The sequence below is a fragment of the Perna viridis genome, chromosome 4 (assembly GCF_037379345.1).
Source record: "Perna viridis isolate PV_CMFRI_1.1 ecotype Kerala chromosome 4, ASM3737934v1, whole genome shotgun sequence".
In the NCBI taxonomy this organism is placed as follows: domain Eukaryota; kingdom Metazoa; phylum Mollusca; class Bivalvia; order Mytilida; family Mytilidae; genus Perna; species Perna viridis.
Genome location: NC_142448.1, coordinates 24421957 through 24440247, shown reverse-complemented (window position 1 = coordinate 24440247; position 18291 = coordinate 24421957). Strand labels below are relative to the sequence as shown.

The window sequence follows — 18291 nt, the reverse complement described above, 5'->3', positions numbered from 1 at the left end:
TATATTAGTCTGTAAAGAATGAACTGACATCTGATTTGATATCTGAAATTTAAATTTTATTTTGACTGTTTTATTATTTAGCAAGTTTGTGTATTACCATATTAAAATCTGTCCTGTCAAATATCATGGATCTGAATAACAAGTTCTCATGTTGGATCAAGCTTATTTTAGACTAGGGCTATTTTTCACTGTTGGATTTCAACAGTACATGTATATTACTTCTTCTAGCTGTAAAATAACAAGTTTTCAATTTTGATGATACTGGCTTCCTGCATCACTGAAATGAGATAAAGTTAATATTTATTTTTTTTCTGAAATTAACACTTTTATATAGTGCATACGTTAAACCATACACAATACATACATTCTTTCCTATCATAATACACAATTTTCCAACCAGAAAGAAAAAGAATTATAGCAAGTACGTTTTATGTTGTTTAAGACCTGTTTCCATGCTATTTTCATTTTATTACGAATATCAATAGCGTTATACGGTATTATTGTTAATTATTCCAGGAGCTTTTTATGTAACCTGCGTCACGTATACCGCTTAAGTTACCAATGTACACATGTATATATATGATGATGACATTGTTAAAATTTAGAAGTTTTTAAAATGATTCATAGATAATTGTTTACTTACAATTTAGTTTGAAGGTATTTGATTAGATCTGTCAAGTATTATTAACTTCTCAACTGTGTTCTACTTTGAAAGCCACAAGTACTACGGATTCGTGCATGTGTACACATGTACAACTTGTCATTGTATCTAAAATTGAAAGGCAAAAGTATATAATATTACATCCTTCTTAGGTATACTAAAGTTCTGAAAAAAACCTTTTTTATGCTTGTGTTGAAGCATTTTTGTGTACATGAATATTCCGTCGACTCATTACTTCAAGTTTATATGCATACTTCAAAAGAAGGCAACATAACTTGAACAACGTTCCATTCTGACATATTCTTTACTTTAGACGAAACGAAAATTAAAAATAAGAGGTATATAATTTTAAACATTAGAAGCAATAAAGATAAAAATTATAGTTTCACCTTTAATGGCATTTTGTAAACACAACACCAACAGTATGCACAAAATTTTCCAATGTTTTTACGTTTGTGAAAGTATTATTATTCTTTCTTTTTTCAACGTTAAAGTCTGATAAAATAAACAATATTACGATATATGAATAACTTACCAACATAATACAAAACCTCAAAAAGTATCCATTCGTTGTTTATTATATTATATCACTTTTCATTCGCTCTCCTTTGTTTACTTCTTTTGAACTTTGAACGAAGCGGAAACGGAAGTATAATATGAGTATGCCCAGAAAACGAAAGTAAAATTCTACGACAAATTCAAAATTGATTAAATTAATATGATTTTAGGCTTTCCCATCGAGGAACGGGGCTTTTTGTCCTCAAACAACATTTGACTTTGTTGATAATATACCGGTATAGTGTTATAACGCTGATGTCTTGACCAATTGGACGAAGCGAGGCTTCGTGTAATATATGATGTGCGTATGAGTTAAGAGTTCATACAATCACGTCGGAACTACATACAGTCGAACCTCGATGTGTCGAACTCGGAATAGTCGAAATTTCGGATAACTCGAACTAATTACAACTAATTACAAAGTCCCAGCAAAACTCCCCTTACATCAATATAATTTTAACTCGGATGTATCGAAACCTGGAATAACTAGAGATAATCAATTAGTCGCCTCCATAGGACTTCAAGGTTAATTAACCCTGATTTCTTGAAGTCAACTAATTAGTCGGAAAACTGATTGCTTTATTATAAACCATGATTGAAGTGTGTTTTACAACGATTAGCGTGGCTTATAAAACTAATTTGTTGACACTCTTCTGCATGCAAAGAGAGAGTCAAGTGTGTTTTGATTTGCAATATGTACTTATACATCTTATTGTACACCACTGAAAATATTTCTAACATTTATTTTAACATCACCTATAGATTGTCTCAATAGAAATTTTCTATGCAAACCAATTATCTATTTTTGCATTCCATCAGATTTTTTTCTTTCAGACTGGTATGTTTGTTATCATTCTTTCTATGTTTTGACCAGATTTATGCTTCTGGTACTTAATTACATGTAAATACATGTACTGTTGAATAATTGAATCCAATTTGATTGAAATTGCGTATCATTAACTTTGTCCTTGCAAACCATGTGACTCGTGTTTCATGTGGATGTGGAATAAATAAACGATGAGGTGTACATAAATTTTCTCAATTTGTCCGATTAAGGATCGTTATCATCATTCACCATTTCCGGAGCATTCGACAAACAAATGTCACTATTAAAAGCAACCTTGATATTTAAGTGGTTTTTTGTTAAATTATCGACCAAAAACGACTGCTTAAGTTTGTTTACAAAACAACCAAGATGAAAGCAAGATGCAACTTTGAATTAATATAATATGGTGTCAATTCATAGTAGAAACTGGGAATAAAAGACATCAATATCGTAATTAAACATATTTAGAAGCAACGGAATTCCAACGTCTTATCCAAAGCAAATTGTTGTGTAATCGAGCTAAATATCGATTAACTAAGATTAAGATTCTTCAAATGGTGATTGCAATGAGTTTCTCTTCTTTAAAATATCAACTCACAACTTTTAATTCCTTTTGTATTTCTCTGGTTATTTCTACACTTTTCTTGTTGACCATCTTGACAGCAACAATAGTTCCTTTGTAAGTTCCAACGCATGTAAAGAAATGTCGATGATCAGCCTCAATTTGTGAACCCAGGGAAAGCTGGCTAGCAGCTCTTACCAACGGTCCTCTCTTAAATTACAAGATATGCTGGTTATTAATGATATTGGAAGGAATATATAGTTTTATTTACATACAGCCATTTGTTTTATTTCTGTTCTTGGATTTGTAGTGTCCTTTCACAATATTGTTCTGTGTAAATTAAAACTGTATTTATACCTCGAAAATAAGGTGAGAAAGAAGAAGCTATCAATCAGTATTCATTGCCTTTGTATTATTACAATTAAACTACCTTTCAGATAATTAATATCAGGTCTTTCCTGATAAGGACAATCAACAAGCACGATGAAAATTATAAAAAAAAAGTTATACATGACAAAGATTTGTACTATTGTTCGTTGTACAAAACCTTATATTGAAACCATATGAAGAATAAATATATATTATTGTATGTATTAATTTGAATACAGTTGGATATAATACTGTCTGATAGACACAGTCATATTTCGCTGTAGTCTTATATTTTTAACTCCATATTGTAACTTTGTCTGATAGTTTTGAGCTTTAAGTACATGCAAAAAATGATGTTAAACACATCCTTACCCATGCGATATTACCCTTTGCCAACACCGACTTTGGTAGCCCACAATGACTCTGTAAGACAATATCCTTGTTTTCCAATTTCCACAGTAGACTTGCAAGATCTTGTTCATATCTCCAGTTTCTACAATTTAATCATTTAACCTTTTTATGTGTGTTTTTCGGGGAAAATATAATAGTGTATACACAGCTATCAATATTGGAATGAAAAATTATTTACAAGAACATTATTTCTATTAAAACAAAGGAAATAAAAATAGTTAACAGAAAACATGTGAAACACTAAGAATTCACAGAAAGAAGGACTTGCATCATGTTAAACATTGAAATTTGATCGTTTTTCTTTGCAAAAAACAAAAATGTCTTCAACACTTACAAATGTATTATCTTTCAAGGTCAGTGCTGCATTGCGCTTACTCTTCCTATACAAATATGTTGGGCAGATTAAGATTTATATACACAAAAGATGAGAGGAAATACAAAGGGTCAAGGTGTGAAGAGACAGTACTGAGGTTCTTGTATTCCCCAGACCTTCATTGGTATAAATTAACTAATAAAGCATTGAAGTAATTTTGTTCTTTAAAAATGATTACCTATATATCAAAACAGCAACGATGAATGCAATGAGACACACACCACCAGCAACACCAAAAATGATCTCTGATGTATAGGCTACAATGTCAGAAAAAATGAAATAAGCCAACAAAAATATGTTAACGCATGCTTTGTTTGTATGTTCAAGTAATCAATATTTAAACATCGCAAAAAATCAATGAAATATATTACACACATAAGATTACTGATTTTAATGTCTGTACAGATAATGGATTTTGATAACACCACTACGTACTGATAGGTTTGATACATTTTTGTCCCCTGTAGCCGCACGCCGGTTCATCAATAGGGATACTACCACTCGGCCAATCAATCTTCTCGTTCTCATAAAAGGTGAATGTCTGAAAAGACGACAAAGCTACAACTTTTAAAATAACCTACTTTTAACCAAGGAAAATATTATTTTAATTGACTAACAAGAAGCATGTTATTGCTTATTCTTATCGTTCTAGCTTTGCAAATCTATAAACAACAAAATCGTGTCTTACAAATAAAGTTATTAATAAGTGGTGTAAGAGGATGGTCCGTTACTTTAATGAATACAAAAAACTCGTTAACATAGTTTTCGTTTGCTTTCCAGATCGAGATTTAAACTGATTTATTTTATCCGGGGTTCATTTGCAAATTTTGTCTGTAACTAAGCACCAACGACGCTCGACAATATTTTGTACTTGATAAAATGGTTAAAGCGAAAACACACCTACATTTATGGAACTTTTAAAAAAATGATTTGATGATAAAGATTTTTGACAATAACAGATATGTTTACATACAAAAGATTAAAGTTAAGCATCATACTGCAAAATTTAACAAAATATGTTGTAATGAACAAATGTTCTCTATTTGTACTTTTGTAGGATTTCCAGGAATAAGAAATTAGATAATAATCGCATCAACAGAAAATAAGCTGTTGAAATTAATCCCATTTCATCGCCATATATTGGAATTTTGGTTCAATATTTTATTAGAAAAAAATAACCAGAATAAGAAAAAAAATATTTCATTATTTGGAAGATATACGGTACCATTCAATTTAACACAAATTAATTTTCTAGACTGCTTGGAGAAATAAGGATTTGAGTGTGTTTGGTTGAACTGGTTTTAATACTCTGACAAAGCACAATGAAAATTTAGCTTGTGCTGATTTCCTTTAGTGAGTTTTTTTCCTTAAAATACCCATTCCAGTGAGGCTTCTACATGATGTTTTAATCAACCCCGTCAGATGGTTGTCAAGTTTTTTGTCTAGGAAATTGTTCCCATCAATTCATACTGAAATGTCAAAACTTTCTTATTCTTAACGTTTTCATTTGATAAGACATCAATCAAACGTTTTCATAACTCATTAAGGTACAACTGCAAACCAATATTCACATTATCATCTAATCATTTAATTAGAGTGCGCCAAAACGTTTGGAACTGAAACATTCACTTTTATTAACACATGCTGCAAAAATTAAGATCTAGAGAAATACAGGAAATAAAACATTTAAGTAAACAAACCGAATTGAAACGGCAATGACGGGACGAAAAGCGTAAATCAATTGTACATTTCTAATGCATTCGCAAAATATTGTTGAATCATTCAACATAAAGTGAAAGGGATTAGGCAGCAGACAAACACTATGTAAGCCCTCTCTTTTTTATAAAGGTATACAAAATATTCACACTCGTGCGTATATAAAGTATTATACAATACTTGTGCAATAGATGAAAAGACCAGACGGGATAAGTCAAGCAAATTTGAGTACATGAATGTAAAACAAACAAATATTACCTTCGGAAGAAAACTTTATCTTTAAAAGTAATTATTATCTAAGGAATTTAATTGATTCTTTTCGGATTTTACAATCATTAAAGTTGGAAAAGAGAAAAAAAAAGAAATCGCATTGATTTAATGACTTTTTTTAAAAGCATTCAAAGCGTGACTTCAGAATAATGCAAACCTGAGCAACTCGGCGGGTGTTTCTAGTAAATCAGAAGACGCTTACCCTACCGGTGCACCTGGTCCACGCTCCCAGTTTTTAGTGGAGTCTGAATTGCGCTTTTGCTTTTGGGTCTTTGTATATATTATTTTAGTTACTTTATGTTCTTTGTTGTATATGTCTGTTTTCTATGCCTGGTCTTTGCCCCTGGAATAAATTCTTTTGATGACGACCGCTAGATTCCTTGATTACTCTCACAAAATGGAGCAAAACCGACGACTATCCAAATAATATATGTGTGACCAAATTTTGATTAAAAAAGGAATTTGACAGAATTAAGATCTAAAATGTCACAGCGGTACGAGTTCAAGTCCCTCGGAGGGAACAGCCAAAAATTTGCATCGCGAATTTTACAGTTCTAACATTGTTGGTAAGTTTTCAGACATTTCTATACGTTTACATATCTTCCCTGTATCAATTTGATCCGATGGAGCAGTGTAACGAGTACAGTCAACGTTGGTAATTTTTCAGTCCTTTATATATAGAGAACCTTATAAAACTCATAATTGATTTTCGGTTAAAATGAAACGTCTACTAATAACTATTTTGTGTATTTATGATTTGAACATTATACTTATCGACTTGTCTATGCTTTGCAACAGGAAGAATCGTAAGGTGAATTTTAACATGTCATCAACGGTGCAACAGTGAAATGAATCCCAACATTCGATTTAAAACACTGTTACAAAATCTAGTGTTGTTGTTGAATGAAATGAACGTTGTAAGTCAAAATACCATAGGTTGAAACATACGATCAAATAATGAATTTGTACTTTGCTTTAAGAATGCCTGAATAAGCAATATTCCCTCCTCTAACTCAATTGAAAAATGTGTCAACTCAAAATTTGATTTTAATCCTAAATCACCGATGGGAAAATAAGTCAATCTGTCGTTTCAAAGAATGGCTAAATTGGGTAAATCTAAAATTTATTGGTTATTTATCGCTAGAATAACATTTATAACAATTTCAGCATATGTCATTTGCCACGTTTTCCTATCCTGCACATGCAATATAGAATTTAATTTCTTAAAGGTCAGTAGAAATGTATGATAACCACGAATTGCTTGTTGTAAGTTAAATACCGACGAACTGCTTAATGTTTATCACAGGATTAGAACAAGACACATTGTAAAAATATCATTTGGAATCATATGCTTGTATTATATAGTTCCAATACATCAAGGTTGAAAGGAAATAATTGATTCATTTTGATATCTTGTACAGGAATCCGTTTATGCTTTTGCGATTAATTTCTCATCCGGTCTTTGTTTATCCTCATATGTTGGTTCAAAACAAAAAAATATATATACAGCCCTTGAATGGTACACAGATTTGCAATTAAAACAACAACCTACTCGCATTCCACATTCCAGGATCTCCCAATACCATTTACACCGGAAAATACGCATTCCCCATAGAACGTCTATTGCATTTTTCTTTTTATGTCATGATATCACGAACTCATATTTTACATTTTTTAATTCTTAAAACATCTTTTATACAAATTAAATACAACACATGTATAATATGAATGCTCCCAATATTTTTACAACCATTGGTCCGGTCAAATCTTGGTTCGAAATGTCTTTGTGCAAAAATGTCATAATTATTGGTATTGATAACGTCATTTGTTTAAGGTATTATACTACTATTTTGACCCCATTTTTTATAATGTTAAATTGAGTTATTTATAAGGCTAAAAGCAAATATAATGTTAGTACAGATGACACTGGAGGGGTTTCATTATGATGGTCACTCTTTACAATAGCTCTAATAAAATATCAGCATACCATATGTACCTTTCTAATAAAGAACGGCAAAGTGAAAGTAGACAGGTGCAAATCACTACTTTCATTTTTTAATTTAGCTATATCATGGAGCCTAATGTTTTTATACAGAATTTCTTTATCTGACATTGTAGAAAGAAAATATTGATTTTAGATAACTGCTGATTTATTCATCTTTCAGAAACCACTAAGTTTGTATCCCTCCATTAATTTAGGAGAATTGGGACTACTTCGTGTCATAATGAACTACTTTCTTGTATGTTCAGTCGACTGGTTTGCACAATTGTGGTATTACGCCTTAATCAAAGGTAGTAAAGGCTTATTTTTACTGGTATTGGTGAACTTGATTAAGAGAAAACCAAAACTTTTAAAAAGGGAGATATATATCTTGATCAATGCCAATGCCCCTTTTTGTACTGCCAAATTGGAAATAAATATGTGTCTACAAAGTTCTTTAAGTAAAGCGAATATTCATTCAACAAGTGAAGCATATTTTCATTTATGAGCCATTATTCTCACAAACTGAATTGCTAATATAATCCCAGAATGTTTTTTGTTGACTTTTGAAACATTTGAGGTTTTTTTTATTGTTTTTATGACAGACAGGTGCACGCAACCATGTCTGTCAAGGGTAAAATAGCCAATCGCAACACGATAAGTACAATACTACTTTTTGTTCTCAGTTTTTCGTTGTATTCCAATGTATGTTAATATATTCAAATTATACAAAATCTTCAGAATTAATATATATAAGGGAATATTTTAGGTGATATCTGTTAATTGACACCCAGTAATACGATACGGCACATATTTTATGCACATTCCACACCTTTGGCTGTGAAATGGAAGAAAAACGTTCTTATACTCTACATCCATTGAATATCTAGGATTTCGTCCACTCGTGTATGAAATTCTTCGTCTTTTCACTCGTTCCTCTGTACTCAATTCGAGTACAAAGAGAAGACGGAATTTCTCACACTCGTGGAAAAAATACAGACTTGTGTAATCATCTTGGTGTCCAAACATTACTGATAGCAAAACTTACTACAATTTTTAAAAAAAGGGCTGCGCAAAAACAAGAATTATTTATTCATAATATTTTAGGTCTTAAGATCGTGCTTATACTTATAACAGCTAGTACTATTCTTTATGAGATTGACGTGTCAAATAGTTTCAAAATATGTCCAGTCGGATAGAAAAAGACTGATGATATATAAAAAAAGGTGTTTTTAAGACATATACAGCACATAATTATTTGGTTCAGTGCATGCACATGGTCTGGTTAACTTGATTATGAGAAAACTAAAACTTTTTAAAAGGGAGATAGATATATATTGATTAATGCCAAGACCCCCCCTATTTGTACTGCCAAGTTGTAAATTAATATGTTTCTACAAAGTTTTATAAGAAAAGCGAATATCTATTCAACTAGTGAAGCATATTTCCATTTATGAGCCATTATTCTCACAAACTGAAAGTAAACCACGTTATGGTAAACTATTCGATCGTGAATTAATTTTGTTTCGCATTAGACATACATTATTGTGGCAAGCAAGTCATATTGTTATGTCATACCGGCTCTATGTGACGATTTAATACATTATATGCAGAGATACTAAGATAAAAATTGTGTCAGAAACTCAAAAATGGTAAACTATTCGATCGTGAATTAATTTTGTTTCGCATTAGACGTACATTATTGTGGAAAGCAAGTCATATTGTTATGTCATACCGGCTCTATGTGGCGATTTAATACATTATATACAGGGATACTAAGATAAAAATTGTGTCAGAAACTCCAAAATATAGAGATTATATCATGACAACAATTGCCACTAAATTATCCAAAGTAACACTAATCATTGCAGTAGACATAGTACAATATCCAAATTGCCTAGCTCTAATAAGGGTATCGTCTCTTTTGTTCTTCCTGTACATAGGTGCTAAGTAACTAGCAAAATTATTTCGTTTCTAGTACAAGTTAATAAATTAAATATATCCGGGTTGAACCATCTTTTCAGAATGGTACATTCTTTTATTTTTAAGTAGACACAAATACCATGATATTGCGTTACTGGAATGTGTATAGATCAGCTTAGTTCAAATACTTACCGGCGGTGTCCGTATATCTTCGTTCAATTGAAAAACCCCGACGGGATATAATCCCCATTCTCCATCCACATGCTTTGTGCTTATTAACGAAAAATTTCCCTCAGCGTCACCGACAGCATTGATCCGGCTGATATAACCCATTGCACCTGCAAAATCGTGCAGAAAACGAAAAATATTTGGAAACCAAACCAGATTAAACAGACAAAACATTTTAATATTTTGATAATATGAGTAGATATTGTGCACATGTGAGTAAACAAAAGAAATACGAATCATATGACAACAAACGTCTTAAAAAAAGAAGTAAACCTCCATCCCAAAATGAAAGGTTAGTATATGTCCTGCAGGAGATTCAAGTAGATGAACATATAAATGGTGGATTATTCCATGACAAATTTATACTATTAAACATGTATATACTATTAAGTGATTGATGTCTTAGTTATTCACCTTTGCTGAAAAAGGAGGGAGACCATTATTTAAGAAAGTGGTTCCATAAATAGTAGATAATTAATGATACTCTATATATACATAGATTTTTTTCCATGACAAGATCAACGAAACACTGGATGAATAAGCCAAATCTGACAAAAGTAATATATTTGTATATAGAAAATGTAAGAGCCACTCCAAATGCCTATGTACTTCATGTATTGCTGAAATACGAAAAAAAAATTGAACGACAAATAACTCAAAGAAAGGATGTACTTGATCTCGAAGGTTTCTAGTCAGCCAAAACATAAAATGACGTGACATTAAGATTAGTTAACTTTTTGATCGTAGATTCGTCGTAAGGTTGAAATCCGTATTACTTGATCCTGATCAGATTTTAAGTAATAAAAAGTGTCCGAAAATTAAATTCCTTATTCCTGATGAAATTTCATTCAGTTGATAACATAAAAAAACAATCTATACATTTTTGATCATGTTACTCAGTTCGATTCAGTTACCTCGTGTGACGTAAAACACATTAGCATTTATTAGCTTGTTACACCAACAATGAACCGTGCATATCACAATCTGTTCTAATAATTATTCATGTTACATAATGATGTTTTGTAATTCTCATTATCATGTAAATTGCCGTTTGAGAAGAAAAATGCAAGAACACTGAAGTATGTCATGCGAAATAAACTGTATGGACGACTTCCACAGCGTCGTTTGTTATTCTGCTGAGATAAATAGACTCCAAATGACTATTAGTGGAAAATGGTAGATGTTGCTTCAAACTGGTGACAAATATGCGGAAATAACGACAAAGCATTTGTCATTACTGGTTCCCTTTTGTATGTCAGTGAATTACAGATTTTAAATCAAACGACATTTACTTGCTTTATTTTTTTTCAAAAAGACTAAATACTTCCTTCCTTCGACAAAAAATCACATTAATTATCTTGTGGCTGGAACACGTTAATTCTTCACACTATTGTACTTATTCAATGATTCTTATTTGAAATGTGTAATTACTTTTTCCATAGAGACAAACTGTCAAATTTCAAAAAATAAGTGATCAAATATATACATGTAGGTAAAAAACAATGAATATCCCAAATAGCAATCCGAAAAAAAACATATATTAAATAGTTATTTATGTTAAATTAGGAGTTTTGTAGGTCATTCGTTTTGTTATTCGCATTTGTGTCACTGTACTGATTGTATTTCCTAACTGTTTTGATTATTTACAGAACTCAATTTCATAGATTTACGAGTAATCAAGGGAACCAAGATTCTAATGGAAATCAAAAGAATGTAATCCAGGGACCATGACCAGACATGGAAAACAGACAAACACTACAAAGAACATTAAGTAACTAAAATAATACATACTAAGTAATAAAAGTAAATGAGTAACTCGGACTCCAATAAAAAAAAACTGGGAGCATGGACCAGGTGCACTGGTACGATAAGCGTCCTCCGCTTTCTAGAAACACCCACCGAGTTGCTTATAAAAATAGTAAAGTCCGGGGTATACGAAAGAGGAAAGACAAACCATGACACGTTGAAGAAACCAGCCCCACGGTGCAGACGGACACACCGCAACGATCCACGAGCCAACGATGACGACCATAAAACCTACAAAGCGAAAACTCCAATCCAATTAATGAAATTGAAATTAATGTCAATCGAAAGTCAAAGAATATCAAATCAATATCAAATGAATGTCAAACGAATGTTAAATGAATATCAAACGAATATTATACGAATGTCGAATGAATAATCACATTGCTCATTTTAAGGGTGTTCTACAGAGGAATTTCTAGTCTTCTCTATAGCATTTGTGTATAAAGGTCTGTCTTTAAGGGAAAAAATCATACATGCGTTTTTATATCGAAATACTTCAACCGAATGACAAAGTTAAACTGTTTATGTGGTCTGTAATTGATCAAAAATAAAATACAATTTTGTAAGGTTTTTTTTCTAGAATTTATCATCGCCTGTGTGTTATTAACAAAAACTGATACTAAATGGATCAATCAAGAAATGCACCTACTTTTATATCTCTGACCAACAATTTGGCTGAAAATATGTGTCCCATTTGAAAGATCAATTCCTTTATGGATTGTTGCATTAGCAGCTCGAGCATATAACCATACTGCGTCATATAGGAAAGCAGATTCCTGTTTAATCTAATTAAGAAAAAAAAACAATCGATTCATATCAGAAATGATAAAAATATAAAAAATACGCTCTAAGCGTAATTGCTAAAAATATATATAAATTATCACGTAAAATCAGGGTGATCACTAACAAACACAAACAGATATTAAACGGACCTAAACAGAATTATATAGGGTTATTGCATCAATATTGGCACGAGTAGACATCATATTGGATGGTCATGAGCGTGCAAGTGTAATATGATATCCAATGTGGGCCAATAATCACCAACAAACATACCATAACCCTTCCATTATATAGTAATATTTTTCTAGTGTTCAAGAAGTATTATCTTTAGCTGAGGTGTATTCTAATGCTGCACTATGTCAACTGTTGTGATATAAACACGCATGCAGTATGAGAGCAGTTTTCCTTACAGAGTGTTTATTTAAAACAAATGTGTATAAAAATTGTTTTATTCTTTTAAATGAAACATGATCAATAAACTTTTATTATTTTATCTGTCCTGTAAACATTTTCCTATCATGTTCTTGTCGGTTGTAATCACTGTGCGATTTCCACAATAATAAAACATTGAAATTTAAGCTTTAATGTACAGTCATTCAATACTGATCCGAATAAGTCGTCCAGGTTTGGCAAAACCAGCCAGTCGTACACCATGTTTAAAGTCATTTTTTATATAGTTTATGGTTGTTGAACTTTTTCTGCATATCTATAAATCATTTCGTTTGTCAGCTATTTAATTGGCATCAGTTTGTTCTTTTCTCAAAGTTCGACAAATTCTTCTCTGCTCATAAAGATTAGTGATGCCCGGTCCTGTTATTTCATTTATCGTTTACTGGACAACAAGCAAACAAGATGAAAATTGACATTCGGAACGTCTCCGTAGTTTTCCAGGAGTATAAAAAAGATTAATAGCGAGAAATGTATAAATATATCGGTGCATATGGCACTTCTACTCTTTATTGCGTTTAATACGCAAAACTGTATAACTATACAATTACTCAAATTATCAAGTTAAGGGTCAGTCTCTGTATGAATCCGGCAGTGAGTGAAACAAGATATGAGAAAAACCCACCACTTTGAAAGTTCAATTTGACTATTAGCATCATGAGAAACGAGAAAAAAAGACAAGATTGTGCATGTCATGTTGGTGCATTGAGTTTCATTGAAATGCACTTAAAATGAATATTTCAAGGGCAAATAACTCTGTCAAAAACCTAATTTTTTTCTAAAATTCTATTGAAAAATTTCTAAGCAAATCCAGTGATGCAGAGATTAAATAATGGTATTTTCAAAAAGAGAAAGCATCATTGAATGAAATTCTATTGTCAGATCGGTGGGTTTTGACATGCATGTTTTTGATTTTTTTCTCATTTTGCCTGATACTTAGAAATACTTATTCTTTAGCACTGCCTCGACAATAGGGATCAGAATTTAAGCCAGAATAATGCCTTTGTCAACATATGCGATCCTGGGTTGACCAACTGAAAATTGTTTTGAAATAAATATTGCTACATGCATCTAGCTTGTAATTTGTGCGTTTGTCTAGAGAATTGATAAATATCAATAAAGACAACTCTAACACATAATTATATTCTGCATGACAGAGGAAAGTAACGTGAAACCTGTCTAAATCGAACCCTAAATTACCCGAAAAGATTTCCATAACAGACACTTTTTTAAAGTCAAAAGATGTTCAGCTTAGACAAGTGTCATGGTAATATTAAAAGTAAAAGTAAAAATATAAATATAATTCAATTCAAAGGTTACAACAATGCATTCAAATTGCATACCTTTTTGGGAATTCCAAAATCTTTCAGTGGGTTGATGAAATTAAATGGTGGCAGTTCTAGGTAATAGTTGACGATTTCCTCAAAGTTCTCGAATTCCGGATAAACAGGAGGTGAGGGAACGACACCAATGAAATGTTTGAATGCTCTCACACTTGCATCCGACACGTTCCTATCGAATACTCCTGAAATAGTCCCCGAAATGTCTTATTTTATTTTTTTACTGACAGTTTTAAATGTGAGCGTTACAGAAAAAGCCGATGAATCTTGGTTTAAGCATAGATATGCCAATAATCCTTTAAGTTGTTAAGATAAATTTTCCCCATAAACAAGAGCTGATAAAGTAGTTTAAACAAATGTATTCCTTTGTTTTATGACGCAGAACTTTATTTATACAAATTGATGGATGTTCTGTTGTGATTTATAGGTTTAAACAAGAAGATGACAGTCCATCCCGTTGTCAAATATATAGTTCACCATGTCAAAATCAACATTTAGCTAAGAACTTGTACGATTCTAATTTTTATCCCAAAAAGTCAGATTCCTCAAAGTTTTTTTTTTCCTAAAGATATTGAAATACGACGGGTGGCATTGTTCTTATGGATCACATGCCGATGGCAAATGATGTAGCGTAGTTCACATTTTTGCCCTTCGTTTCCTTCTTTGTAAGAAAAGAAAGTGAGAATTTTGAATGCAGAAGATTTGACGTTATATCATATCTTAGACTGTAAGATCTAAAATGTTAACAAGATCAACAAGTAACCAACACTAATTAAATAAAGTGGTATCGCTTTAAGTGTGATTTTAAATTTTAAAGATTTATTAAATTAAAAAGATAACTCCGTAATATGAAAAACCTACCCTCCAAGTACTGATTAGGAATATGTGGTTCATATTCATCTAAACTGACACCAACTACAAAATACTCCCCGGATTCCAATAGTCCTCGGTCTTCTAAATGATCCATTAAACCGATGAAATCAATAGCCTTCCCAAGCATAACATAAACTAAGAAATAAATAAAGCAATCAATGTATTGCAAAGGACATACAAATTGTGGTTAGAAGAAATGAAATCGATTGAAAAAAAATTAAGCGTTTTTTCCTTTGAGAATCAATCTGTAATATGAAATGTACAGGTTGACATTTTCTAAACAGTTAGTAAAATAAACATCTGCATGTTTGTACAATAGAGGGAATTAGATATGAATACAAACGGGCAAATCATACCAGGCCATATTTTTTTTAATTTTTCAACTGAACAAATGACTTTACAACTTGAAGCATATTGCCAATTTTTAAATATTTATTGGCTGTACACTTTACTTTACACTTTACAATATTTCCTTTCAGGTTAAACTATCACTTTGGCCTATCACATCACCGGTATTTGTACTATGCTAAGTTTAACTGTATGTGCATTTGGTTAACATAATTGATAAAATATGTTCCATTTTATGAAGTAGGATTAAAATACTAACCAATGATTAGTGAAAAAGACTTATGATGGTATAAAAGCATAAAAGTATCACCCTTCATCAAAACAAACTGTTTTAACGCAAGACACCTCGTTTGGGCTCTACTTCATTAAATAGTTTCTAAGAATACGTCTGTAAGTGATACTTATAAGGAACACAACATAAGTGGCTTCTGTAATATTGTAAAATGATACTAGTTACACCCACTATGCATTCTATTGGAGTAAGTGCAAATAAGCAACATTGTCAATAATTTACTTTTAAGTCCACATTGATATGATGCATCGTATTTTTCTTTGCGAAAAAAAAAAGAACAACACAGCACATGTATATTTTGCTATTTTAAAACCATTGTAACAACGCTTCAAACATTCAAGAGTATAATTGGTATAAAACGGTTGTTATGACATGTAGTACATTCAACTAATAAATCAAACATAAAGTCGTAAATCTTATTTAATTTTGGTGATGTATGTAATTTGCCATGATCTAACTTTTACATGTACTAAAAGACAAAATAAATGCAACTAGTGATTTTAATATGTAAGAAAGTCAATCCACTTTTACTTGACAACAAAGGATGTCAAAAAATAAATGACAACGGGTTTTTGGTTTTTGTTTCTTTTTGTTTCTTTTGTTTGTTTGTTTGTTTGTTTGTTTTTATTTTTATTTATTTATTTATTTATTGTTCAATTCCTTGTACGAATGTTAAAAAAATAACAAGTGTACATATTGTGTCCACATAGAAAATCTGTAAGAATCAGGAAATTGAAAAAAATAATGAATCCTGCAAAGCACACGAATCTGACAATGTGGGCGCATAGTTTATCGTCTTTTGTGGACACTTTGATAATTTGTTCGTCGTAGAAGCTTCAGAGGACGCAGAGAAGCGCGTTCAAAGTTAACAATAGTGTGATGGCGGAAATGTCAGTTATCTCCCGTTGATGATGAAATCGCAATGCATTTCATATAATTTACCACAACTTATTGACTAAAAAAATAATTCCTACTTCTGCATCTCAGATACAATTTTGAATAATATGTCATGGACCATATTACACCCACTGCTGATTATTCTACCAGTTTTTGCATCTATTTTCGTTTACTATTCTGTGTGGTCGTCCTCTTACATTTGATTTTCTAATGGTGTTGAGCAAGCACATTTTGCTTTTTATTGTTTAAAAACTGTTTCCATACTAAAGCCAATATAGCGACGTATCGATTTTGTTTTCTTTCAAATATATATACCCATATTTAAAAGGTAATGAATGGACTTTACGTGACAACGAATAAGATTTATAAACACATTTTCCATTGTTATCAATAAGACATCGTGCTGAATGTTACTTTCAATCAGGAAATGATCGTGTCAATCAAATCTTCAGATTTCATAGTCAATATCTTTTCCTGATTATATGATAACAAAGTGGAAATGTATTTATTAGATAAGAAAAAAACTGGTCTCTACATAATCAAATTGGTTTATGACTATCTAAGGAAGGGCAATAAAAGGTCAACATGATTGGTTATCAAACAGCAATAGAATGATTATGATCTGGCTAGTGTTTCTTATTTAGTTTTAAAAAGGGAAGCTCATTGATGTACGATGTTTATGTTATTGTCTAATTGTGACAAATGCATATACTAAACTTACATTTTATAATGTTATCGTTGTTAAAGTAGGTATTTCAGCAGGGCACATTAGAAGGTTTTTTTGATAAAACGCAAACTTTCAAATGCTTTCAAAACGTATGCAGAATACTGTTGTGAATACTCCATTGTTAAATGACAACAGAAATGTGTAGTCATAACATGCGCAATTTTGGTATTTGGCACATTAATAGGAAAACAGAATTGATCACCCGGAAACTCTTGTTGAAAAAAAAAATACATATAAATCGTCTGAGCAGGTGTTTTATGAAAGAAGTCCAGATATTAGAGAGAAAAAAATAAACACACAGCAAAAATTCATCATATAGATATATTTACTTTTAATTAGCTAGTCATTTATTTTGAATACATGTATACATATATCACCTGATGAACTTATTTTCAAGTTTCCATTTCCTCTAGACTATAAGCTGAGTTTTGAGCATAATTGCATACATGAAAAAATATTATTTCATTAAATCAATTTGTCCTTTAATCAGTTTTTGATTATATATTTCTTTTTCACTTGAGAGTTTAATATTAAAACGATATCATGTTAAAAATATTTAACACATGTACAAATGTTTGATATGGAAAATAAACCACTGCATGCCAGTTTTTATGGGTAGTTACGGATATGATTGATTAATTGATTGTTGGGGTTTAACGCCCGAACAGCAATATTTCAGCTATATTCAGGCGATGAACATGAAAAGGATGATATAATGAACATGAATGATGATGAAATGAAAACAAGGGATGGGACACAAGGATAATAGGGTGGACAAATTTTGATTGCTACTAGAAAAAGGGGGAATGGGTAAGTCGGGCAATTTAGGCTCCTGTGGCGGAGCGCAAAGATTCTTATTCCTGTCAAATACCACAGCAGGGTTCTTTTACGTGCGAGGAA

General features: G+C 31.5%; 1 protein-coding gene and 1 long non-coding RNA gene across 3 annotated transcripts in view; both read right to left on the bottom strand.

Annotated features, from left to right (window-relative positions):
- LOC148619423 (guanylate cyclase 32E-like) overlaps positions 1-18291 on the bottom strand; it is a 45251-nt gene that overhangs the window by 10378 nt on the left and 16582 nt on the right. For both annotated transcript variants that reach the window (XM_088579297.1, XM_088579298.1), the window contains exons 4-11: positions 15116-15262; positions 14258-14439; positions 12334-12469; positions 9843-9988; positions 4196-4301; positions 3939-4017; positions 3349-3469; positions 2644-2817 (exon numbers count right to left, since the gene is read on the bottom strand). In XM_088579297.1, the coding sequence (XP_088435423.1) occupies positions 2644-2817; positions 3349-3469; positions 3939-4017; positions 4196-4301; positions 9843-9988; positions 12334-12469; positions 14258-14439; positions 15116-15262 (1091 nt within the window). The remainder of the gene's footprint in view (positions 1-2643; positions 2818-3348; positions 3470-3938; positions 4018-4195; positions 4302-9842; positions 9989-12333; positions 12470-14257; positions 14440-15115; positions 15263-18291) is intronic.
- LOC148619424 (uncharacterized) lies at positions 138-1330 on the bottom strand. The gene is made up of 3 exons (XR_015921597.1): positions 1197-1330; positions 644-769; positions 138-277 (listed from the first exon to the last, which is right to left on the bottom strand). It is a non-coding gene; the product is annotated as an uncharacterized LOC148619424 (long non-coding RNA).